The following is a 26,925-nucleotide window of genomic DNA, read 5'->3' as shown; positions in this document are numbered from 1 at the left end:
ACTCGAAATGAAGTTGGTGCCACATAGGTCGGGTCTCTTTGGGACCGCCATTTAGCCAGTTGCTCCTGTGAGACTGTCATGATTTGGGCTCCAAGTTCGGCCATTGTAGCGCGGTTTTCAAACCAACGTTTTTCAAATTGGCTTCTACCCTCTGATTGTCGCTTTAGTTGCTCTTTCTCTAAGAGATTTGGCTGGCAGAGCATTTCATTAAATGTCACGGTTAAGCGTAGTTCGTCAGCCTCCTCGTCAGAGATGAGTTGCATGCGTGCATGTAAGAGCTTGTCATAATGTCTGTCAAGATATTCTTGCTCTTCCCACGATAGGGAAAATGGCAAGTATTCCCCAAGCTGCTCCTTAGGGAATGCGCCCATGTCCGCAAGGACGTAGACACGTGCGAACACCTTGAGCTTAGCATCCAACTCAGTTAAGCATTCTGCGACACTTCTATGTTCAACGAGGGCTTACTCGGTTGCTATCTCATGCAAGGTTCTAGGAGTTTGCCTAGGCTTTAGCATAGCTGGGGGCTCAGGCCTAGATGAGTAAGATTGATCAATGCCAGGATTGCTTATGACTTCGAGATTTTCATGTTTCTCCTGAGGCTTTATGGTAGTTGTGTCATGGTTCTCCTTGGATGTGACCGGCGTGGTCTTAGGGTCCTGTTGTGACAGTGTTGTATCCACTCTTGATTGATCAATGCGAGTTTCTCTATCGGTGGATTGAGTGTTGCAAGCAATAGTTGAAGGTAATTGTTGCTTTGATTTTTCAGAGCACAGAGATGTGTCTAAGGTTTCACCGCTATTAGGAGAGAGATCAATGGGTTCATTGGTGGATAGACTTGATGCTTTATTCCCCAGCTCTCCAACGCTCTTGGTCTCAATCCTCTTGGGGTCCACAACTACCTATAGCTGCTGTTGTTTTCGTTGTTTTCTCCTCTTTTTCTTGGTCAGTGAAAGTGGATAACTTAATGACTCAAGACCCTGAACTAGGTCAGTCGTTGATGTGCTTGGTTGGGCCTTGACTTTCCCCTGCTCTAGTGCGTCCTTATGGGACATAGCCGTGGCCTGTTGAATAGCCTTGCTAGGCTGTGAGGGTACGACTACCTCCCTTTTTGGAGAATCTAGCTCTTCCCTTCTGTTTAACTCCTCCAGTCTAGGCTTTAGGCGCTTTGGAAGTGCTGGAGTTGTTAATGAAGTTGGTTGCGGCGCCTCCTGCACAGGTAAACTACTAAGGACACGTTCCATAAGGGGCATTGTCACGGCCAAGGGCTGTGACTGCTGTGATCCCTGATTTGAAGTAGTAGCAGCTAGTCCAGTGGGCTGGCTACTCTTGGTGGATTGCGGTGTCAGGTCCCTAGGGCGATTGGAAGTGGTCATGTCTTTTGTTGCCCTTTGAGCATTCATGTGTATAGATCGAGCATGAGTTGATCTGGTCACATTGGGTTGTACAGGCATATCCTTGGGCCGAGAGCTACGGCTAGTGTCATGTCCCCCCTCTCGGATATTTGGAAGCTTTGATGGAGATAGAGATTGGGAGTGAGCAGCCGCCATTGACGACCGCTGTTGTGCTTTCTGTGTCCGTTTGGAAAAAGAGGATGTAGGAGATCTAGGACTCTTAGGTGGACTTGGCACTGGATGAATGATTTGCTCGAGGCTATTAGACGATTGTGCCATTTGCTTTGTTGAGCGATCAGCCTTGCCATGAGCAATGTTGTGTCTATGATGTGTGTTATCCTCTTGGAAAATCAAAGGCTCTTTGGGCACTAATGGCTTTTGTGCACGCTCAATGGCTGCATATGACATCTGCTTATTAAGCATGCTAGGTTGAGGCTCTTTCTTTCGAACACTCATGTCTGGTTTCTTGCCTCGAGACCTAGAGTTTCTCGTAGATTTCCTCCTGTGCTTCATTGCTTTTGATGCACTCTGGCCGTCAGCTGATAGAGGTGGTTTAGCAGGGGATTTTGGTACCCAAATCCATCGGTTACCTGCGTAGTACCCTTGAGCACGTAGCAACGCTTTGGATATCCATCGCGGCGTTGTGCTGACCCTTCATCGATGCTTGCGTCTATAAGGCTTGGGCTTCTTTTGGGGTCTCCTACGATATTTGTAAGTCCAAAGCTCGTCCTTGGCATTGTCTCTTGACCTTCTTGTTTCAGGCATGGCCTCACTCACTGGTTCTCGTTGTTCGACCTATGCTTGTATCAGTTTTTCCAACAAGTCCTTGCTCTCGTTAGTAGGCTTGACTATTACGTCAGCACCTTCCTTGCCTTTCCCTCGAGGTTTGATGAGGTCACCCTTGCTAAAGGTTGTGACTATCCTCACACCCGGTAGTGTCAGGTGTATCCTCTGTGCTACATAGTCGGCCTCACACTTGGTCGCCCTTTTGAAGGGTCTTCCTAGGAGGGTTTCTTTCCCGCAGCTAGTACTATTTGGAGGAACATGAAATAGGATAGGCAAGCTTTCCGTTTCAATTGTCGTAAGGACTTTGCACTTCCCTATGAGTGCTTGTGGGTGTCCCCCATAAGGGCTAAGAGTTGCACTAGTCGGTGTGAGCTCTGGTTGGCTTAGTAGGGTCCATGATTCATAGGTCAAGATGTTAAAATCTGCTCCTTCATCAATTAGAGCATCAATAGTATGCTCTCTTTTCGCGGTGAGTTTGACCCTAAGATAAGCAGGTGGTACTATGTCTTCATCTTCCGGATCTTGGCTTGTAAATTTAAGCCTTCTGACAGATGCCCTTGAGTCCCCACTTGCATGACCAGACGTGGTTTTTCCACCAATGTCTTGGGTTGTCTGTGCAGTGTTGCTCAAGGTATATCTCTCGTTAAGAGTGTTATGTCTAGTCATCTTGGCATTTGTAACTTGCTGATGTTGCATTTCGCTCTGACTAGACATGGTTTGAACACAATGTCTTTGTGTTCTCGGAGTGTGGCCTTTTTGCCTTTGATGGCTAGATTGGCCCATTGATGTTCTAGGGTCTCTGTTTCTCTCTGTTTGGGTATGGGCTTTTGGTTGCTCTTTTGCAAGTGAGAATCCATGCTCGTGTAGAGCCATTACTACACTAGGGTCCAATTTGGAGGACCTGTCACGGCGTGCGTTTTCTCTCCAACCTACTTGGGGGAGGTGCGGAGGGGGCAGCCCCCTCTGCGGGGGTGCAGGGTAGTCCCTCTCGGCCCGCAGGGCCGTTATGGTAAACGCCATACGCAATTTGGAGGACTGTTTATAGCCAAATTTTGAACTACGTGCTCTAAATTTTAGCCCAGTGATCGATCTACGATATGGTTTCGGCTCTATATGGTCTCTCGATCGGTTTCATTGCCTTTAGGCTAAAATTTGAAAAAAATCTAAATTCGGCCTGACAGGTCTGAATTGCAGGGGCCGAGTGTCCGATTCGGCCCGTCCGAGGGCCGAGTAGAAAGGGTCGAATGTGACTGGTCCGAATGTTAAATTCGGCCAGTCCGAGTCTGGTTGTCCGAGGGCCGAGTGGGCCGAGGGTTGAGTCATGTGGGCCGAGCCAAGTGGGCTGAGTCGGCAGGGCCGAGGGCCGAATTTCAAAGTGGTCCGAGTGGTAGTGAGCCAAGGGCCGAATGGTTGAGCGGTCCGAGGGCCGAGTTAGATGGGCCGAGTGGTAGTGTGCCGAGGGCCAATTCTGAGACTCGGCCCAGAATCGCCGTCACTCGAACACGCCGAGCGCGGCGCAGTTTTGGAAGATTTGACGAATAATGCTTCGTTTTTTATGATTTTGGTCTTGAGGGGTCACACAAACTTCCAGAATGCAAGAATAGACATGAATGAAGGATTCTATACCCTTGGAATAGCAAATAACCTCCAAAGTACAAATCGGCAAGCAAATCAAACCCCCTTTCCCTGTTTTGACAACAAAAACCCTAATGCTGATTTTCTTTGTTTTTCTTTGTTTTCTCCTACTCTAATGCATCCAAATCATAAAGTAAATACCTACACTACTCCATCTCACAACATAAACCTCAAACAAAACAAAAAACCTACTTGCCAAGGAGATCAAATACCATCTTCAACCCCCTCACTTTCTACCTATCTCAAGCTCGATTTAGTACGCAAGCGCTCAAGGCTTGAATCCGTTGGTCCCAGCAACGGAACCAAAATGTGGGAGCTCTCGCTCAACCGCCAAGACCCACGGACCGCTTATTGCTTCAAGCGTACCAAGCCGAGCACTAATGGCTACCTCTCACATAGCCGACGCGCCATCCATATCTACGGGTGTAGTGAGCTTACCTCCATGCCGTTCGAGTTACCTCCTCTCCCGCGCACTCCGATAGCTCTAGATCCAAGCTCCATCACCGCGAGCAAGAGAAGAGAAGAGAAGAGAAGAGAAGAAGAGAAGAAGAGAGGAGAAGATGGAGAGCTTCTCCACCCCACGGTTCCTCACCCTCACACACTCACTCCTTCACACTCTTACCCTCCCTCTCTTAAGCACAAGCTCAAGCAAGCAAGAAGAAGAAGAAGAAGAAGAAGAGGAGAGCTACTTTTGGCCCATACACAAGAATGAGCTTCTCATTCACTTTTCAACTTTATATACAAAACCCTAAATCCCTTTTGGGCGGTCATCCCCTTTTTCCCTTTTTTACATGGCCGGCCATAGCCTAGGCCCGTTTTCCCATTGTCCTTCTATCTTCCTAGCTTCCTTTCCACCGCCCGTCTACATTTACAAATTGCACGGGTGAGAGCCCGGCGTTCTTTTACAAGATTTCAGGGTGCGCCTTTTTATTTTAAAATGCACCTTTCCCCTTTTGCATTTGCCTTGGACTTTGAAGGTTGCCCTTGTGCTTTTGGCCTTTTCTCCTCTTCTTTCTTTAGTCGGGCTACCTTTTTTCCGCCTTTGCCCTGCGTCTTTTTATTTCCTTTTACTTTCTTCGTGTTGGGGTTAACAGTGTCGAGGCCTAGGACGTTTGGACAAGCTAAGCTGAACGGCCCAATCAATCAATACCCCTTGTAAGAAGTTTGCGAGCTTCCTGTGTAAAGGGCCTTGGTGTCCTGGAGCAGGTGTACTCTTGAGGCGCATGTCATGAAGCCGTTGTATCTCAAGGAGAAAGAGGCCGAGGCATCGATGATTGGTAAAATCCACTAGTCTGGATAGTGGTCCAAGTCCGTCTCTAAAGATAGAATGGAAACAACCACGTATCTCATAATACGTTGGGTAGCGGTAGATATAATGCTCTTGTATCTCTTGCTCTAACTGACATATTTGGCATATGCGCTCCTCTGGTGGGATGTATCTATGTCTTCTAAGTCTCAATCTCTAGGTGATGTGAGGAGATGTGCAACTGGCCAATAGTACATATGATCCCATGGGAAAGGTGGGTGTACATGTATCTCGGGTGAACTATAAATCCCTCATCTGTAGTACGAAAGAAATGCTCACGGTAGAAAGCAATATTTGTCCCAAGCTCTTGCCCTGGCATCAACCATGTCCGCTTGATATCCAACTGGGTAAGATCTATGCTGATGTTCCTACGAATCTCTAACCTGCTCATGTTAGGAGATGGTACATCAAGGGAATCTCTAACCTGCTCAGAGTGCAGCGATGCGGAAGCGTGGGACCAAGACTGAGAGAGAGAGTGAACACAGAGAGGAGAGAGAGAGAGAGAGAGAAAGACAGTGGAAGATGAAGATCTGCTGTATAAGGTATGCTGTATACAAAAGATATGCAGATATGTACACGGGCGCAGTGCGTGTGACTACGTGTCTCCACCTCGATGATGCAACCTGCTGGCCACCTCGAAGTACGCTGCAATCTGCCCGATCTCCTGCTGGAATCTGCAATCGCAAGTGAGAAACAGTGTGCTGCCTGCCGGCTATAAATAGCTTGAGAAAATGCGATAAAATATGACAGGTAGCAGCCGACTGGTACAGATCTGGCCGACCTGCACCAGACTGCCACGTGGCTGCTGATGTGGCACTGGTCTGCTCCATCAGACCCTGATGGATCCGTCAATCTGGTCCGCACACTGTAAACCTCTCGGGTGGCTGTCCGGCTAGAAAACACACTGTATACTGCTGTACAAACCCTAACTGTGCAGAAACCCTAACTGTGCCTGTCCAGGGGATGACAATCTCTAACACCCCCTCTCAGAGCCTGGACGGGGCATAAGGCTGAGGGATTTGGCATGTCTCCGAAGTAGAGTCTGGGGAAGCGCCTTCGTAAACAAATTTGCAAGATTGTCCTCCGTCTTACAGTACTCCACATCTATGGTCTCATCCAGAAGCTTCTCCCTGATGAAGTGGTATTGGATCTCTATGTGCTTCGTCCAGGCATGGAAAACAGGATTTCGTGCCAAGGCAATGCAACTCTCATTGTCGCATCGCAGAAAAGTAGGACGAGTCTGGGGGCAGCCAAGCTCCTCCAACAATCTCCGAAGCCACACAACCTCACATGTGGTGGAAGACGCGGCCCGATACTTCGCCTCAGTAGAAGAAAGGGCTACCGTGGGCTGCTTCTTGCTACTCCATGAGATAACTCCTGTACCCAAGGTAAAACAGTAGCCTGTAGTAGACCGCCTGTGGTCCACATTGCCAGCCCAATCCGAGTCGCTCCAACCTGCAAGTACAAGATTTGAACCACCTCTGCCTGCTGGATAATGAATCCCTAAGTCAGAGGTCCCCCTCAAATACCGAAGTATCCTCTGGGCAGCGTGTCAATGCATCTTCTGAGGTTCACTCATGAACCCCGCCAAGAGACCTACAGCAAAACAAAGATCAACACGAGTGTTGAGGAGCCAAATCAATGATCCAATCAACTGACGGTAGCGGGAAGCATCCGCCAAGGGAGAATCTGAATGTGAAGTGGCCTTCCAGTTCGGATCCATAGGAGTAGAAATGGTCCGACAATCCTCCATCGCAAAAGAAACCAAGAGCTCCTGTACATATCTCTGCTGAGAGATGAAAATCCCCCTCTGAGACTGATAAATCTCGTGGCCCAAGAAGAAGTGGAGTAGACCCAAGTTCGTCATCTCGAACGTCTGATGTAAAGCTGCCTTCGTCTTTTTGACCTTCTGTGCATGATCACCTATGACAATCAAATCGTCAACATACAACACAAAAAGAACACAATCAGCCTCGAAAGTGTGTACATAAAGCTGCGGATCGGCCTTGGAGCGCCAATATTCCAACTGTGACTGAAGGAACGAGTCAATCTTCTCGTTCCATGCACGCGGAGCCTGCTTTAGGCCATACAAGGCCTTCTTTAACCTGTAAACTTGCTCATCTGAAGATTCAACGCTAGGAGGTTGCTCTACATAGATCTCCTTCTTCAAATCACCATTGAGGAAGGCCGACTTCACATCCAACTCGTAGACAGGCCACCTCCTATGGCCAGCCAAGGCAAGAATAGCTCGAATAGTCGCCATACGAGCAGTGGGGACAAAAGTATCATGACAGTCAATCCCTGGGCGTTGTGCAAAACCTTTAGCAACAAGGCGAGCCTTGTGCTTGTCCAAAGAACCATCGCTAAGGTACTTGGTCTTGAAGACCCATTTGACGCCAATCACCTTCTTATGAGAGGGGCGAGGCACGAGGTACCAAGTGCCATTCCTCTCAATAGCCTCCAACTCGGCTTCCATAGCTTTCTTCCATGGTGCGGACTGTAAAACCTCCTTCACGGAGGTGGGCTCTCGATCCTGCATAACACGGGTCATCAAACAATAGTTAGAGCAAACAAACTCCGTAGAATGTGCCTGGTGCCTCCGTGACTGCCGCGGACCATCCTGCGGTCCCTATTCCTCAGGGACCCCCTCGATCCCTGAATCTCGGAGTGTGTCACGGGCCCAATGAGGAGGAGGCCGGATCTCTCCTCGTCTCTCTACATCAGCTGAAGACTTTGGGATTGCCACCGGTGGTAGCTCCTCGGGGGTGACTGGTGGAAGAGTAGACTCTGTATTTGTAACAGAATTGGAATCAAAAGGCGCTGGCTCCAAAGGAATTGTCTCGGGAGCCCAACTCTCCCCTGGATCTCCAAGAATGGGATGCTCCTCACCCGCTGCTATTGCTAGAATCTCCACGAACCGCACATCTCGACTGGTGTACACATCCCGCTTTACGGGATCATACAAGCGATAGCCTTGGGACTGAGAGCTGTAGCCAAGGAACACCTGTCGGGAAGCCGCTTCAAATTTATCACGATGAGTGTTGGGAATGTGAACATAGGCATGACACCCAAAAACCCTAAAATAAGAAACATCGGGCTTAGTCCCAAAGTAAGCCTCAAAAGGTGTCATCCCATCAACGGCCGAAGTGGGGGATCGGTTGAGGATGTGGACTACAGTAGCCACAGCCTCGGCCCACAGAAATTGAGGTGTCTGTCGGTGCTCCATCATGGTGCGCGCCTTCTCGATCACACTTCGGTTCTTCCGTTCAAGAATGCCATTTTCTTGAGGAGTGTTGGTGTTAGCAAACTCTTGGTGAAAGCCTCTATCTGCACAAAAACGAGCAAACTCATGAGCAACAAATTCACCACCCTTGTCGGAGCGCAAGGTCTTCAATTGCCGGCCCGATCGGTTCTCCTCAAAGAGAAGCCAATCCTTGAAGTGGGAGAAAGCCTCCGACTTCAACGCCAAGAAGTAGGCCCAAGTCATCCCGCTGTAGTCATCTACGATCAACATGAAGTACGAGCTTCCTTTCAAGGACTCGTTCCTCATAGGGCCACAAAGATCCGTAGATACAAGCTCCATCGGTGAAGTAGACCGCCGCGAAGCTTTATTGGGAATCACATCCGTATGTTGCTTCCCACGAATGCAGGAGACGCATGGCTGCTGGCTCACCACTATGTCGCTCGAACAAGCTGTCCATGTGACGCCCTCCGAAGATAATCATAGTTGAGGTGACCAAACGGAGCATGCCATAGCTCTGACTGTGTCTGAGAGGTAAGAAGAAGAGTAGGGAGGGCGGTAAAAGACGTCAATTTGTAGATGCCGTTCTCCTCATATCTTGATGAGAGAACCTTCCTTGACCCACGATCAAGGACTCGCACCGAATCACTGTCAAACTCCACCAAAAGTCCATGTGAACAAATCTTATGAACCGAAAGTAGATGATACCCTAAACCTGGCACGTGCAAGACCTCTGAGGTATGAGTACCACCACGTCCATCTGGAATAAGCTGCATCTCACCCCGTCCTGCAATAGACACCGAAGAGCTATCTCCGATGAGAATTTGCCCATGCAAAGGTCGCGACTGGGCAATACCAACTGATGAAGGAGTCATGTGCCGGGAGGCACCATTGTCTACGATCCACTCTCGAGCCTGTGGGGCTGTCATCGCAGCATTAGAAGCCTGCGGTGTATTGTCCTCAATGACTGCTAAATGAAGAAACGCAGCTGATGAGGGTGCAGCCACCGCTCCAGAATCCTTCGAGTCCTCCTTCTTGTTGTCCTTCTTGTCTTTGTCGGGGCAATCCTTCTTCCAATGGCCGGTCTGACCACAAATATGGCATGTTGATTCTTTTTCCTTGTCCTTCTTTGGCTTGTTGTCCTCCTTATTCTTTTGGTCCTTCCCCTTCTTTTGAGAGGCTTGACCTGTCAATGCTTCCGACTTGGAAGCATTCTGTCCCTTCAGTTGTTCATCTTGGTCCAAGACCATAGGAACCAACTCTTCCCACCGAAGAGTAGACTCACGCCCCGAAGCAATAAGGGCGGAGTACAAAGCACCGAATCGTGGCGGCAACTGGGATAAGAGTGTGATCGCCATGTCTTCGGAGGAAATTGGCTTCCTCGCATTGTGAATCTGTATCTGAAGCTGTCGAAGCTTGTTGATGTGCTCTCGCAATGAAGAAGAGTTGTTCATGGACAAGGTCCGCATCTGCACCTCCAAAGAAACCCTCTTCATAAGGGTCATCCGGCTATACATCTGGTCAAGCTCCAGCCATATCTCCCGAGCACAGTCAAGTGCTCGATGTGAGCTATCACGGCTGTAGTACAAGACAGAAAAAGAAAAGAACGAATCCGGGCATTCAGTTTGGCCCAGTGAGACTGGGCCTTGGCCAACTCCGCACGGGCATCGGAAGAGAGTTTGGACTCATCTCTCACTGAGGGCCGGTCGATCTCCTCCTGTACAAGCTTCGCCAAATCGTAAGACTCAAGGATGGCCAACATCATCACGTGCCAGATGCGGTAAATGTCGCCATCGAGCTTTTGATCTGAGGGAAGAGCCGGTAAGACAGGCACCTTCCGATCCATGATCGTCTGGAACTCCAAGTCAATCTCTGTAGACATCTTCACCTGCAATGCCTGCACAAACGCAAAAGCAGCCCCCTTTGACTGTGAAAACGCAGCCTGCTAGGGCTCTTTCTTCCGCGTCCGGAACCTTCTTCAACCGCCGGAGGCGATGAAAAAGTAAAAACTGCACTTGAAAGCTGAAAACACAGCCTTCCTCCTCTTCAAACAGCAGCAAATTTACCAACTGGACTCCTTACCCGCGCGCCCACGCTCGCTTCAGCCTTGTTCCGATGCGCAGCCCTCCCTCTCGCCCTCGAACACTGAAAACGCAGCCTTGTGTCACGATGGAATCTCCTCTTCAGGCAGGTTCTTCACTCAGTCAGTCCTTCACTGCTCTGATACCATGTCAGAGTGCAGCGATGCGGAAGCGTGGGACCAAGACTGAGAGAGAGAGTGAACACAGAGAGGAGAGAGAGAGAGAGAGAGAGAGAGAGAGAGAGAGAGAGAGAGACAGTGGAAGATGAAGATCTGCTGTATAAGGTATGCTGTATACAAAAGATATGCAGATATGTACACGGGCGCAGTGTGTGTGACTGCGTGTCTCCACCTCGATGATGCAACCTGCTGTCCACCTCGAAGTACGCTGCAATCTGCCCGATCTGCTGGAATCTGCAATCGCAAGTGAGAAACAGTGTGCTGGCTGCCGGCTATAAATAGCCTGAGAAAATGCGATAAAATATGACAGGTCGGCTGCAGCCGACTGGTACAGATCTGGCTGACCTGCACCAGACTGCCACGTGGCTGCTGACGTGGCACTGGTCTGCTCCGTCAGACCCTGACGGATCCGTCAACCTGCTCTGCACATTGTAAACCTCTCGGGTGGCTGTCTGGCTGGAAAACACACTGTATACTGCTGTACAAACCCTAATTGTGCAGAAACCCTAACTGTGCCTGTCCAAGGGATGACAATCTCTAACAACTTGTCCATGCTAAAGCCATGTAGCTCAAACCAGGCCGACATTTGTGCATACCAACATGAAGTATCATCCTCTTTGGCAAGGTGTTCGGAGGGCTCAAGAGCCAACCGTGCATATCTGTGTCTGGGTAAGTCCCCTAGGCTATGTATGTATATGACCAATCGGGTGAGGGCCTCTACCACAATTGGTGTAGTTGCTAGCTCAGATTTGATGATCTCATGTGGAACTGAGGCCTTACATCTAATCATCTTGGATGTCATGGACACTAGGGGTTTCTCCATCGATCTCCATATGCCATAAGTGCGCCTTGATTTGCTATGGTGGTCAAGATTGGGCCCCCCATATCTGTACTCCATAGAGTAGTGTGGATGTGACTAGTATATCGAAGAGCCATAGCTTGGTGCGGGGTTCTTGGAATTGCACCTGTGAGCACATCCTCTCTACACCACCTAGTGCTGTGTATTCGCGAGTCAGTCTAGTGTCTTCTACCTCTTGTATAGAAAAGGTGGGCCCTATGAACAAGACTCCTAGGTATGTATAAGAGTTCACATACTCCAGCTCCTCAGATCTATATGTGAATTTAGGTACGGATCTCCTGACCCACTTTGGTGTAGTATTAAATACCATCACCTTGGTTTTACGAAGGTTCACTGAAAGCCCATTGTCCAAAGTATAGGAGTTTAATGCATCCAAGTGTCTTTGTAGATCCTCTTGAGAGTCAGCTATTAATATAGTGTCATTTGCATACAATAGGAGAGGTATCTAGGTGCTAGCTAGTGGAGGTCCTCTATCTCCTTCCTGTGAAATATAATCAGCAATCCCATCAAAGTACATGCCAAATAATTTGGAGAGAGGGGGCATCCCTGCTTCACCCCAATGGTGGAGTAATTAGGTGCCGAAAGGCCCTTGGGTGTCTGTACTCTGCCCATATTCCTCTTGTACAGTGCCAAAATATCCCAACTGAGCTCTTTCGGTACTCCCATGGCATGCAAATTGTGTATTAGTTTGTCTCTCGGTACTGTGTCAAAGGCTTTACGAAAGTCCACAAAGTAGCAGTGAGTCTGTCGGCCATGGGCCCTTCCCTCCTCAATGATCTCTCTGAGTGTGAGGATGTGATCCAATGTGGAGAAGTCTCTCCTAAAGCGAGGTTGTCTCTGTGCTCTAAGACCCCACATCTTTGCCCACTTTCTTAACTCATGCTCAAGGATGGAAGCATATAACATAGCCAATGTATACCCAACCATGATAGTCCAATAGTTATTGGGTAAAGGAGGGTCCCCTGACTTGAGGATATGCACAATAGTGTTCATGCTCTAGCTCTCTGGTAGGCCTTCACACATGGCTCTGTTAAACATGTAAGCTAGGAATCTTGCCACCAAATCTCTAGCATGGATTAGGTGCTCGGCTACTAATCCATCATGATCTTGTGCCTTTCCTCTACTAAGTCTGTCACTGTCAGACCCTACTTTTTGTAAAGAAAGTGGTGGTCTTTGGACAATGGTCTTTGGACAAGGCTCAGGTGAGTTAGGAAGAGGTGGTTGACCCTCCACAATATAAAGACTAGCTGCATACTCCTCCCATGTAGTGGTAGACGTAATAGGTGTGGTCAGGCAATGCTCCCTGAAAAGCCTCCAAGCCTCTCTAGAATCTTGGCTCAAGAATAGCTGATATAGGTCTGGCTCCAGTTGATGGACCAAGAATGTTCTCTTCTCCCGTTGTGTGAGGCATCTAAAGAGTATTTGTGCGTGTTTGTGGGTAGTGGACCCCAGTGCTATCTCTCTCTGTAGTGTGAGGTGTCACCTTGGTGGAGGCTTTCTGTGTGGGTCATGAGTGAGGGAAGGCTACATTTGCAGCGATGTGTAGGGCCTCACTGATCTGCCGAGTTAGCTCCTGTAATGGAGCATCGGGGTTTGTATCGTGTAACAATCTAAGGATCTTCACCTTGTAGATATCCTTTGTCTCTTTGGAAAAGCGGTATCTCGGGTGTTGGTGAGTTGCATGATGGGTCCGCGTGTCAGTGAATTGGAGGTTGATGGTGAATGATAGGTAGGCATGATCCACTACAACTCCGAGAAGGTGTGGTGATACCGAGAGGTCCTGGATGTGAGATATCAGCATTGGTGGAGCAAGTATATAGTCTATTGTTGGCACCGTGTCGTTGAGGATAACATGTGAAGGTGCTAGATAGGCGGTATCTAGCTAGGCCATTGAGGATGGCCAACGTATGTGCTATGCCCATCTCCACAAGGTATCCCCCATATTCGGTGACTTCTCCCATATCTTGAGATGTCCTCTGTGGTTGTAGCTTTGACATATCCTGCTCCTGTAGAAACTCCTCAGATGCATCAAAGCAAGACACTTGATGGGAGGCTATCTTGGCATTAAAGCGTCCTAGCAAGATAATATCTCCCTCCTTCGAGAACTCCCAAATATCCTCATCCAAAGCCACATATGGTGATTGTCCCTTGGTTGGGTCGTATTGGGACGTCATAGGGGGGAAATAGCATATGGCAACATACAAAGTGCATTCCTCACCACGCACATGTATTTGGCCTACTCATCTCTGTGGACTATTGGGATCATCTGTTGTAGCTTCTCCCTAAATAACACTGCCACTTCTCCCAACCCGCAATTCGTAGTGTGTGCGTGTCTCCTTCCTGCACGCTAACTCCCACCTATAGCTTGTTACCTGTGGAAGTGTAGTATGTGGTCCCTGATGTGTCCTTTGAGTAGAATACTATATCTCTCCCTTTGAATGTCTCCTCAAAAGCTCCCACATCTAGACGGAGGGCTCTATTACAGTTCCAAACTGCCATTGCAACCATAGGTCTCACACCGTGATTTGTGGCGCCTCTCCATGACTACCACTCTCCCTCCTCTGTAGAAGGTGAGTTTGCCCTCCTCCCTGGCTGCCTTAATTTTTGGCATGCACTCCCTCATGTGGGCTAGTTGGGTTGGTGTGAGGTCGTCACCGAAGAACACACCAGTCCCCTTCAATGTACGGCGTTGAGCTAGGAAGTCTCTCCTTGCCTCCATGGTGGGGAAGCAGAGAATGAGTGCACACTCTTTTGAGCTCTCCCCTTTTGTGCTTTTCTTGCCCACTCTCCAAGCGGAGACATACATGTCTTTCTTAATATTCATTAATGTGTATAGCTCCTTGGTGTCCTCATCCACTTTTTCATGCATCTTGAGCCCCGTCACCCGAACATGGAGTGCTCTCATTTCCCTTTTTTGTTCCTCCTCCAATGTGTCATTGATTATGGTGTTTGTGGGTGCGTGTGCCAGGTGCTTCCCCTTCTTTGCAATTTGAATCCATTGCTCCACCTCCTCTACGTGCTGTTGGGTTTTCTTGAGCATCTTTGCCAGAGAGAGAGAGAGAGAGAGAGAGAGAGAGAGAGAGAGAGAGAGAGGTTTTTAGGAAAAAAAGAGAGAGATTGAGATTGGTTTATAGATCGCAGATTTTCAATTGGGCTTGGCACAAAATGCAGTAAAGACACACCAACTTCAGCTTGTCCAGGTATGGTAGTTCTATAAGCATCTTATGGTTTAAGTTCTTGGATTTAGGTACATTTTTCAGATGCAATTCCTTATCTTGGTATGACTCTGATATGATGTATAGGTTTCAATGTGTGATCTAAGTGTGAAGTTATGATTAATTCAAATCTAGGGCTGACAATGGTAGTTAATAATGACTTTTTGAAACGTTCAAGGATTTTGATATTTTTCTGGATAAATATGAATTGATACCTTGCTAGATGCATATGATTTTCTTGGGACTTGGCCTTATAGATGTGACTTGCATTGAAGATGTGAGATTTTCAGTGATGTCCTTGAATTTGTGTCAAGAGGTGCCTCTATGACGGCCTATGAAGGCCACTTTGAGCATGAAAAGAAGTTTGCAGAATTTTATCATGGCAATTGTGAGATGGCTGTTGCCTTGGAATATACTCTGGTATCAGTGGCATAGTTCTAGGCATGTGGTTGATTGAGCTAGTGGCACTATAGTTCTGCCTTTTCTTTAAGCTTTTAAGAATCAAAATACAAGGTTGTATTTTGTTATTGAAAAAGACATAATTTTTCTTCATGCATCAACTTTTCTACCTTGACCCTATCATGCTTTTGTATTGGCTCTCCCACTCCATTGACATCCTTATGCACTTCATTTACGACACCATTCTGCAGGGCTTCATTGTTGCTTGTGGTATTTTTGCAATAGCTTGGGATATGTGGTGAGTTAGCCATGTGAGAAAAGAGCCCTAAGAACTGAAACTCGTTGCACTATGAATCAGAACCCTAGTGCTAATAGAGTACAATATATGAATAAACATGACTAAGGAAAGAATACTTGTACAAAGTGAATGATGAACAACTGGAGTATGTGAGGCAGGATACATTGATAACATGAGTGTAGCAAACCAGCAAGTTCATGCTGAAAGGTGCAGGAAATGATTGGGGCAGGATGGTGCAACATAATGCAGAGAAATGCAAGAGTCCTGAATGTAGCCAGGTCAAGGAAAGAAGCACAGGGTGAAAATGAAGCGACTCTCTGCCCTTGTATCCATGATCTCTAGAATGATCAGATGTAAGACCTCAGTTCCACATGAGATCATTAGTGGAGTTAGCAGCTATGCTGATTGTAGTAGAAGCCTTCACCTGGTCCATCACCTACATACAAGGCTTATGGGATATAGAGATGCCCAACAGCTCTCAAGTCCTCCCATAAGCTTGCGAGAGAGGGTGACACTTTGTGTTAGTATGCACAGGTGTCAGCTTGGTTTGAGTTGCATGGCTTCAACAGGGACAGATTACCCCCTTTTCAGTACTCCCTTGATACACCATCCCTTTGAGCCGATCAGAGATCAGCAAGCTCATCAAGGTAGACATCACCTAGCTAGAAAACTAGGACATGGCTGGCACTAATGCAAGAGTTAGGGATGAAGATGGCTTTCTATAGAGAGCATCTTCTCCACACTATAGCTGATGGCTTTATTGTCCACACTAGAGATATATGGATGCCCACCTTTGTCATGGGATCAGATGTGCTGCCGGCTAGTTGCACACATCCTCACATCAGTTGGGGATTGAGACTGGCAGATATAGATCCAAACCACTTGAGGAGGATAGAGAGAGAAATTCAAAGATAAGGTATCACAGGTATGTACATGCTCAAGGATGCAAATAAAAGAATGCAACATACTTTTTCTGTCCTTTTAGTTCTGTTTTATGGGGAAAAACTAGAATCAATTGACGTATACCATTTGGATTGTACTGTTCATGTGAAATTACTGTAATGTAATTGCAAATGCACATAAGAGATTGTATGCAAATTTGGGCTTTTCTATACCCACATGAATATGCAAATAGGTAAATTGTATTCTTTATGTTTACAGCTAAGCATTTAAGGTTGGCAATGCATGCATTCAATGTGGTTAAATCGACATGAATACAAGCAAGTGGATTTGTCGAGTTCAAAAGATATTGTGTGTGGGGGAGAGATCTAGAGCTTACATGTGCTATGATGTTAGCATTTCAAAGAGTTGTATAAATGAAATAAAGATCCACATATGTGTGTTTGCATATATGTACTTGGTGTATGTTACAAAGGTATCATGTGTGGGGGGTGTGCAGCAGAATCTGTAGTAAAAGGACGTAGCATAATTTAAGTAAATACATTTGATTAACTTCTCTGTTTACAATCATTGAGAGAGAGAGAGAGAGAGAGAGAGAGAGAGAGAGAGAGCGAGCTGTTGGGGGGCCGTTGCCCTGCATGCCACCAGCCATCCTTGTGACTGCAGTCCCCTCACCCTGCTTCTGCACAGCGGCGAGCAGCTTCTGCCTGCCTGACCTGTTGCCTTTCCTGGCGCCCTGTGACAGTGTGTTCAGCATACACAGTTACCAGCGCCGTGTGTGCCTTTTCCTGACTGCTGTCTGCCCTTTATGTGGACATGCAGAAAGAGACTGGCTGAGTAAGTGACCTGGATACCAAAGCAAGGTCTCTGTAGTCGGCCTCTGCTCCTCTACATCACGTGCATTCAAGGCCTATTTATAAATATCCTTATCTATGAAATTTTCCTAAATAAAACATAACCCTTTTCTATTCAATCTGTAAATAACCCTTTACATTACACCTTTCTGTATGTAAAAAATGTACAAAAATGGTATTAAAAAATACCTTATTACAAATATATTCATGAGTAATTAACCCGAGACCTTTAAATAGACTTTTCCTTTTTAAGCATTAATCAACACTTAACCTTATTGTATTTGACAATAAATATATCAAGTTATTTTACTAAATCTCGAGTGTGCATGTAGTCATTTACTCATTTCGTGCAATATCCTCCTACAACTATTTCCATTGCGATCCTATGGATTATAATCTCAACTAATCTAACTACAAATCATAGGTAGCAGTTAACAGTATATGCATGTACCAATGCACTCTTTAGATGAAAGCTGTCATTTCATGTAAGTGTAAAATGGAAGCTGTTATCCATGCAATCTAACAAGCAGTTCTTGTATTTCGATAAAAAACAAATTATTTTATGTGACGATATGAAAACAATAGCCTATTTTTGAGACGTGAATAGCCTCGTTTGGCACAACGGCATTGGGAATTTTGTCTGTGCTTGCAATTGTATTCGTCACACCTGATGTTCCCTTGGTAATGACAACTCCACCAACCTTTGGCACTCCCATATCTTTGGTAATACCCGTTCCTTTACCAGTTGCGGTGGTTTTCATGGTCTTTTTATATTAATGTCTACAAAAGGACAAGTTGGCCTATGAGACCAAAAGGTTACATACAAAATGTTTGGGAAGTTTTCCAAGTCCCAATAAAGCTACTATCTAGTGTTATGGTGAACTAGGTGAGTAGGTACAAAGTGGTATAGTGACTCGATACAATCTAGATGCACTTCACGTGCAACGTGGAACTGCTCATGGAGCGTGGTCATCTTAAGATGTCCCGCATGGGCTTGTCTAGCATGGAGAGGCTGAAGCGGAGGGGTATGGCTCCCCGGTGGCGTTGTAGTATCCGTTGTATCTGTAGGTGATGTCTCCTACGGGGCATGGGCCTACTGGGTGTGGGCGGCGAGCTCTGCCTCTCTTTGTAGCTCTATCCAAGGTGACTCCTCGGGGTGGGGCCACTCGTCGGTTGGCTGCAATCCTTGTTGTGGAGGGGGTGGCCAAGGGTCTATAGAACTCTTGGAGGGTGCGTTGTTGTGTGTTCCTGGCTGTTTAGTCCTGGACCCGTAGAAGGTGGTCTCTATGTCGGCGTAGCTCTAGGAGGAAGAGCTCGAGGCATTTCTGGTCGAGGGAGTCTAGTGTTTGGGAGAGTGGCCCGAATCCCTCCTTGAAGAGACAGTGGAAGCGGCCTTTGATCTCGTAGTACACTGGGCATCTACATATGTAATGTTCCGTCTCTGGCTCCAGCTGACAGAGTTGGCAGATCCTGTTCTTTGGGGGGAGAGAGTCCGGTCCGTATCTGTATGTCTTGATCCGTACCTGGTGTGATGACGTATGGAGTTGCCGGATGGCACTTTGGATCCCATGGGACAGGTGTACATCCATGTATCTCAGGTGTATAATGAAGCCATTAGGTGTGAGGCGTAGGAGGTGCTTTCGGTAGAAGGCCATCTTTTTCCCCAAATCCTCGGCAGGTAATACCCATGTCCTGGCTATGTTTAGCTGAATAATATCTGCCCTGATGATGTGGTTCAGCTCCTCCTGGCTAATCTTCAGGTGGGGGTAGTCCAGACTATATTGTAGGGGCGGGAGGTGGTCCATGTGTAGCCCATGCAGCTGCAACCAAACCTGAGTATGGACGTACCAACATTTAGTATCCCCTTGCGATGTGATTTGTTTGGATGATTCTAGTGCGAGGCAGGAGTATCTGTGTCGCGGCAGGCTCCAAAGCCTGTGCACGAAAGTCACCGTTTGGGATAGGGCCTCTGCCACTATAGGTGGTACTCCAAATTGTGCCCTCACGATCTTGTGTGGTACTGATGGTTTACTCCTAATCAGCCGGGAGATCATCATCACCAAGGGGAATTCCATCTTCTCCCAAAGAAAAGGACTTGGCTCTGTGCTGTGCGGGCGTTGAAGTCCCCCCTTTGCAGGACGTCTCCTATGCTGGAGTAGTGCATGATATCCTCATATAGGGGTAGGTACGGGGACAACCCTCCCGGTCTCGCATACGGGGAATTTGCTGGGGTGAAGTAGCATACTGCGACATGTGTATCCCATGGGCGGTTTGTATGTATCCTGATTCACATGAAGCAGGCTTCATCATCTCTCTTCATGACTTGTACGATGTGTTGTAGCTCCTCCCTATAGAGTATTGCCATTGCCCCGGACCCTTTGGCCCCCCCTCGAGATCTGGCTCGGGGGCAGCACGCTGACTCCCATTTGTAGCCTCTCACTGTTGGTAGGTACGTGCTCGGGCTCTGGTGTATCTCTGTATACATGACTATGTCCCTGCCCATGAAGGTTTCCTGGAAGAGCCCAACATCTGTTCTCATGGCTTCATTAAAGTTCCTCATTGCAAATCTCAATTGTGTCTCATAGACCACGCCCCGTCATTGGCGCTTGTCCATGATGATGATGCGCGCATCCCGATAGAGCGCCCATTTGTCTGCTTTGTGTGCCTTCATGATCTGTGGCATACATTCCCGTCTATGGGCCACTTGGGCTGGGGTGGGATCGTCTTCCAGGTATATTTTCTGTCCTTTGAGGGTTGTTCTTTTGGAGAGGAAGGCGCATGGTGACTCTAAGTCGTTAAATTTCAGGATACTAACTCCTTGCCTACCCTCCACACCTTTTCCACGAGGGAGGGGTCCTCCACCCCCATTTTCTCACAAATGCCTTTGGCATCCTCCATAGGGGTGTTTCCCTCTTTCCACTCGACCACCTTGACATGGAGGGCTCTTATTTTCCTCCTTTTCTCCTTCTCAATGGCTGCGCTGACGAACTCTTCCTTCTTTGTGGGGGTCCTTTTTGCTACTTGGATCCATTTGGAGTGTTCCGCTTTGTCAGCTTGTGCCTGTTTCACGACCGCTGCCCATATGTTGATCTCCTTCGTCATTTGGGTCTTCATCTCGTTGATTTCTGACTTGACCTTCTCAGGCCTCAACCAGAAATAAATCTCTGCTGTTTATACATTAACCAGCCACTGCACGGGGCAAAGATGCAGAAATTTACCAAAATTCTGCGCAAATCCCCAAAATTTCAAGTCTAAAATTGCATGAATGTCAGTCAATTTGACCCAGCTGAGTAAAGCTTTGCTAATACATGAAAAGCCCTAAATTTTTGGGATCCAATGTTAGAAAATTTTACCCAAAAAATGCAAAATTTCGACAAAATTGGCAAAATCCCCAATTTAATTGAGGTCACCGCTCGCGATGTCTACAATTTTTGACTCAAAAGTCAATGACAGGCATGAATTATATCAAGTTTGGGAAAAGCCCCAGATTTCTGGCTGGAATCCTCACAAATCTGTGATCTGTGCTTTTGGCGTGTGAACTCCCGTCAGTGGCAAGTGGTAATGAGGGGATCAGAGAAAAAATTTGACTTGTTTTTGAGAGAGTTTGAGATCGAGCAAGAGTGAGCGTATGAGTGTGATGGCTGGAGTGAGTGTGAGCAGAGTGAAAGTACGAGACGATAAGAGTACCAACAATTGTGTTGGTACACAAAGAATAAAATGTATTTATACTTAGGGCACATAAAGGGTGCGTTCACATGTACAGTGTGCGTGTACTATATACATGGAGGTCACCGGACCTTTATATCCCAATAGTTTGCTTATGGGTGATTTGAACATGTGTGTTGACCCATCCCAGTCCACTTCGGAACAGTCTTTGATGGATAACTCAGAAAGCAAGGCATGCTAGGCCTTTGCCATGGATGTCTTGAAACATGATCTTTGGTCTTGGCTTTCTCCATCTGCTTCAAGATTTACATTTTGCTTGCCTCAATACATGGCCATGTGGTCTCGATTAGACCGCATTTATGCCATGCATGAAGACTCATTTTTCATAGAAATTTGGAGATGCAAGTCTTGCATCACTATGTATTATCTGACCATTTTCCTTTGTATTTTGACATGATTAGGCAGCTGGTGGATGCTTTTGCCGGTCTCTTGGGTAGGCTGCCCTTGAGATTCAACTCTTCCTTTTCAAGTCATGTGGTTTTCAAGGGCTACATGACTCAGCTACTTGAAAGGTGTTCATGCGATTTTCCACTACAAGGATTGGACTCCTTTGATGGAGTGATTTCAAGAGAATATGGCATCTATCATGCTTTGCTTGATAGGCATCGTTTGCATGTTGCGGGAGACATGTTGGCCTTGGTATGTCTGCTGTTGCTTGGCCTATCGCATGATGATTATCTGATCTCATTGGCAGCTCGATTGGGCAAACTTATTCAAGGCTTTCAACTGCGGTCTTACCAACAAGCTAAGCAGAGGAATCTGACTGATAGTCTTCAAAACAGAATTTGCGAGACTCACAAATTCTTTCGGGCCTTGCATGCATCCCTTGTGCGGGAAAATGTGGTGAGATTGCAAGGTATAGAAGGTCAAATGGTCACAGAATCCCTGATCAATTGTAAGTATGTGTAGGGAATACTTCGCAAACCTTTTGGGTTCACCACAGATATCTTCTTTGCAGGTTGGGCAAGCTCGTGCGCCCTTTTATCCTTGGGTTAGAAATTAGGTTCCCCATGACATGTAAGATTGCTTCAAAGTTGATATCCATGAGGGCGAAGTCATGGATGTCTTGTTGCATCTGCCAAATGATAAAAGCCGACATGACTAATGAATTCTTTGGTACCTACACATACCCAACAAGAAGAGGGGAGAGAGGAGCGAAGGACAGCTGCAAGCAGAGGGTGTGGTGGCGGACATCAGGGATCAGTGCTTCTGGGCTGCTGAAATACCCAGGTGGTGTGAAGGGAGTGTATGAGAGGTGGGGAGAGAGAAGAGTGGAGGACAGAAGAGGATGAGGAGAATTAGGACTCAGCATGCCTATCAAGGAAGGAAACTAGACAGCCTAAGGAGGAGCTTTTAAATTAAGGGGTGGAAATGTTCTTTACATGCCTTTTGATATAAACTGCATGATGATATCACAAAGATTGTTAACTTGTCAAGTGAGCGTTCTCTACAGGTTTATGCAGCAGTTCAGCAGGCAGCAGTTCAAGTTCCAGACAGACCTGAAGTGCACAATCTTAGGGGCCTTTTGTGTGAGCTCCTGGGCAATTATGAACAAGCAATTGAATCTTTTCAGTTGTCACGTTCTGCCTTGGATCACATTCCAGTTTTGAGCCCAGACTCTCTTCACGAAAGGAAATGTGCAATTGCTATCAACCTAGCACGGTGTCTTTGCAAGGTGAACTCGATGCAGTCATTTTTACATGCAACTTAGGGAAGAAATTTTTTGCTTTAATTTGTTTTTACTGAATCAGGTAGTTTAATGCAGGCTGGACATGTGCAAGATGCTGTTGAAGAATATGAAATGGTTGCAAAATCAGGCATGCTTTCTGTCATTAATAGAAATTCTTGTTCTTTCTGGACATAAGATAATTTGCCGAATCAAAAACTATATGTACTATACTTTAAACTTCTTTTATGATTGGTGTTGTGGATTTCAGTTGAATTTCCTAATAGTCATGAACCCTTATGTTCTCCCTCAATGTCAGAGATTTGATTGGAATGCCTAGTTGTAGATTGTTATCATTAAAAGTTTGATCTGGTTGTTGCTCTTCTGAAGTAGCCCTTGGGAATTAGGTCTATATTTATCTATTTGAATTTGCTTTCCTACATTCACAGGGATCTAGTTATAATAGCACATGAAGAGTTGGCCACAAATGGGTGTATTCCAATCATGGACCACACAGTGGGTTAGAAAAAAGATAGTGAATTTATTGCATTTAGAACACACAAAGTCATATTAATGTAAAACATTTATTGCATAAAATGAACAAATCCATAATAAATGCCTGATTAGACTTTTGTGCCATGTGCGAATGATATGTGGTATTTTTCCTACCATGGAATTCTAGAGAACAACAAAACAATCATAACACAACAATGGAGTGATCAATGTGGGCAAGAGCTTATGGTTCTCCTACTATTTACAATGTCCCTCATAGGATTATGTCAGAAGGATGGGAGCTCCTCTATGATAGGATGGGATAAAGTGAATCTCCTCCAAAATGTCTATTTGGAGATGGTTAGAAAGCTAGCATGGATAATGTGACAGTGTTCTATTTGTAGCTACAATGTTGCCACTATACTTGCCTAGATCAGTTCGTTGTTAAAAGGGGAAGTTTAGAAGAGGAGAGGTGTCCAAGGCGGTGGTTGAGAGGATACACACTACTGAAGTAGAGGTAGATGCCATGAAGAAAACTAGATGGGAATATAAGTATCTGTGAGAGTGTGGAATGAAAAGGAATGGAATCATAGAGACAAAGGAACAAAGAGAGACTGCAAGAAAAGAAGAATGAAATCTGCATTGAACAAGAAAGAATGCTGATACAAATGAGAAAGCAGAAGGAGACTGATCAGTCCTTGCATGCAGGCCATAGCATCAGTGAGGGCACCGGATCAGGCTGATAACGATGGTAGCACTAAGCATGGAGGAGACAGAGTGTACACTTGCTAGAGAGGAAGAAGACTGACTAAGATAAATGATTGCCAAGTGGGGAATATCTATAAATAGCCACAAAATCCCTAAAGTGTTTGACCTATGGTTGGAAATGCCACAAATGCTGATTGACCAGCATTTAATGCTGGTCTTGGCACAATAAATGCTTGAAAAATGCCAAATCGCCTTCAAAAAATCCCAATTGGCAAGGACAATGTCTGGCAAGAGTGGATAGCTAGGAAATGTAGAAATTGCCCATGGAAAACACACTAGAACCCAACAAACAAAAGAAATGCATTTAGATAGCCACTCTAGAGTGAGTACCCTTCCCCATCAAAACACATGATAGACGTGTTAGAGCTCCAAGAGTCCTTGTGTGACTCAGACTGAGGCTCACAAGCAAGAGATGACAAAGCATGACAAACATGACTGGTAACACCCCCTCTCAGATCCTCGATGTTGCAGAAGGCCAAGGAAGAAAAAGATCTTGGGGTGGCAAGAGGAATGCCAATGTTGATGAAGTTGGTCGATGTAGATTGTTGATGAAGAAGCTCCTCACAATCCTGGAAAACCCCCTTTGAAACATTAGGGGCCAAGGAATCCATAGCCACAACACCAAGACCGCTTTGGAGGACCCTGTGTAAGAGAAGGGGAATGGAGCCTATAAAGCTCGCTCTCCTACCAACCTATCGCGATAACAACCCTTGTAGAAGAATCCTCAATACAAACGGCATGCTCGATGACTCGGGTACCTGAAGGGGAGAATGCGCAATGAAGTGCGAGATCGAGGCGTGAGCTGCAGAGCAGAGCTGAGAGTTAGAGGGAGTGAAAGGAGAGATAGGTGTACCAGTTCGTGATGGTACACAAAGAATAAAAGAATGTATTTATATGTTAGGGTATAAGGTACAATAAGGGTGTATTCACACCCGTAAGACTATTTACACGAAGACGAAGGGACTTTACACCCAACAACCTCCCAGTCAGAGGCCCGAAGTGGTACCTCTAAGCTAGCTAACTCCCACAAAACGAATGCAATGCTCATGTTGAGCCTTTGCAAGACACTTAGTGAGAACATTTGTAGGGTTATCTTGGGTTTTGACCTTAGTCAGTGTGACAAGACCATCATCCAAGACTTGTCGAATAAAGTGATACCGAACATCTATGTGTTTGGTACGTGCATGGAACATGGCATTCTTAGCCAGACATACTGCACTCTGGCTATTACAACCAAGCACTGGAGTACGTGAAGAAAGACCAAAATCCTTGACCAAACGGCCAAGCCAAATAGTTTCCTTGGAAGCGTCTGTGGCTGAAATATATTCAGCCTCTGTAGTACTCAGTGCCACAATTTTCTGCAATCTTGAACAGTAAGAGATAGCTCCACCAGCCAAAGAAAAAACATACCCACTTGTAGATTTTCTAGTGTCAAGATCTCCTGCCATGTCTGAATCACAAAATCGTTGTAACTCTAGTGTACCCTTTCCATAGCATATATATTTTTCTTGTGTACCTTTCAAATATCTGAACATACATTTCACTGCTTCCCAATGTGACTTGCCAGGATTAGACATGAATCTACTAACAACTCCCATTGCATGAGCAATGTCAAGGCGAGTTGCAACCATGGCATACATCAAAGATCCACAAGTTGATGCATAAGGTATACCCTTCATGGCACTAGCAAGTGCATCATCCTTAGGGCAATCAACTTTGCTAAGCTTTGTATGTGGTGGTAAAGGCACACCAAGAGGCTTAGCATCAACCATATTAAACCTGTCAAATACTTTACTGATGTACTTGTCATGTGAGAGAAACAACAAACATTGCTTTCTGCCTCTTTTAATGTGCATGTCCAAGATCAGCTGCCCCAAATCTTTCATTGAGAAGGTTGAACTCAGCTGCCTTTTAAGAGCATTCAAAGTACTATTATGCTGTTCTGCAATCAGCATGTCCTCCACATATAAAACAAGCACAATAAGGCTTCCATCATCAGCCTTTTTAGTGTATAAGTAGTAATCTGCATGATTGCATTTAAATGTACCATTGTCTAGGGGCTTGTTTCAGCCCATATAAGCTGCGTTTCAGGTTACAAACCAAATGATCTTTTCCTGGAATAATAAATCCTTCAGGTTGCTTCATGTACAGGTCTTCATCCAAGTCACCATGAAGAAAAGCAGTCTTTACATCCATGTGATCCAACTTTAAATCCAAGGATGCAGTGAGAGCAAACAAAACGCGGAATAAAGTCATCTTCACCACTGGTGAAAAGACCTCCTGGAAGTCAATGCCTTCCTTCTGTGTATAGCCCTTGGCAACCATCTGTGCCTTGTACTTGGGCTTCCCATCAATACATTTCGCTCTGTAAACCCATTTTTTAGGAATAGCTTTCCTGTCCTTGGGCAAATGTACAAGCTCCCATGTGTTATTTGCATATAGAGACTTCATCTCTTCCTGCATAGCGCTCCCACTTTCTCTTGTTTTCACATGATTGTGCGTCTTTAAATGTCAGAGGCTCACCCTCATCAGTCAACAAAATGCAATCCAAAGATGGCTGAAACCTCTGTGGCTGCCTTCTGACACGCGTAGACCTTCTTACCCAATGATCTGTATTATCAGACACAATGGGCCTACATCCTGAGGAATGTGTACACCATTACCAGGTGGCTGATTTTTAGCATTTTCTTGCTACTGTAATCTGTTTTCAGCATGTTCTTGCTGTCCTAGTTCATCCTGTGCATCTATTTGCTGTCCATGATCTTTGGGCTGTAGCACAATAGGTTGCTGCTCATTTTCAGCATCAAAAGGGACAGAATTTTCAGCTAATGGCTGCTGAATGGCTGGCTGTTCATACTGAAAATTGACCTTCTTTTTGTCAGGATCACCATGTGTAGCATTTTTCAGCAACTTTACCTCATTAAATACTACGTCTCGGTTGCGTACAATCTTCATGTCTTGAGGAAGCCAAACTCTATAACCCATCTCTCCCTCTTCTCCATATCCCATGAAGATGCCCTTGATGGATTCCATGTCTAGTTTGGTCCTCTGTTCTATAGGTACATGCACAAAGGCATCACAACCAAAGACACGCAAATGGTTACATGAAGCAAGTTTGCCAGACCAAAC

General features: G+C 46.1%; 2 protein-coding genes across 3 annotated transcripts in view; one reads left to right on the top strand and one right to left on the bottom strand.

The window, feature by feature from the left end:
- Positions 1-26,925, top strand: part of LOC148028535 (Tetratricopeptide repeat (TPR)-like superfamily protein) — a 191,204-nt gene that overhangs the window by 127,882 nt on the left and 36,397 nt on the right. For both annotated transcript variants that reach the window (XM_087688817.1, XM_087688818.1), the window contains 3 exons: positions 14,613-14,678; positions 22,324-22,545; positions 22,636-22,687. In XM_087688817.1, coding sequence (XP_087544943.1) covers positions 14,613-14,678; positions 22,324-22,545; positions 22,636-22,687 — 340 coding nt within the window. The remainder of the gene's footprint in view (positions 1-14,612; positions 14,679-22,323; positions 22,546-22,635; positions 22,688-26,925) is intronic.
- LOC148028536 (uncharacterized) lies at positions 13,958-14,518 on the bottom strand. Its single transcript, XM_087688736.1, has one exon. The coding sequence runs from the start codon at positions 14,516-14,518 to the stop codon at positions 13,958-13,960; it is 561 nt and encodes a 186-aa protein (XP_087544862.1).

Source organism: Lygodium microphyllum, chromosome 11, assembly GCF_053477565.2.
Source record: "Lygodium microphyllum isolate KBCC chromosome 11, Lygodium_microphyllum_v1.1.10, whole genome shotgun sequence".
Taxonomy (NCBI): domain Eukaryota; kingdom Viridiplantae; phylum Streptophyta; class Polypodiopsida; order Schizaeales; family Lygodiaceae; genus Lygodium; species Lygodium microphyllum.
The sequence above is the reverse complement of the archived record's forward strand: the minus strand, read 5'-3'. Positions and strand labels throughout refer to the sequence as shown.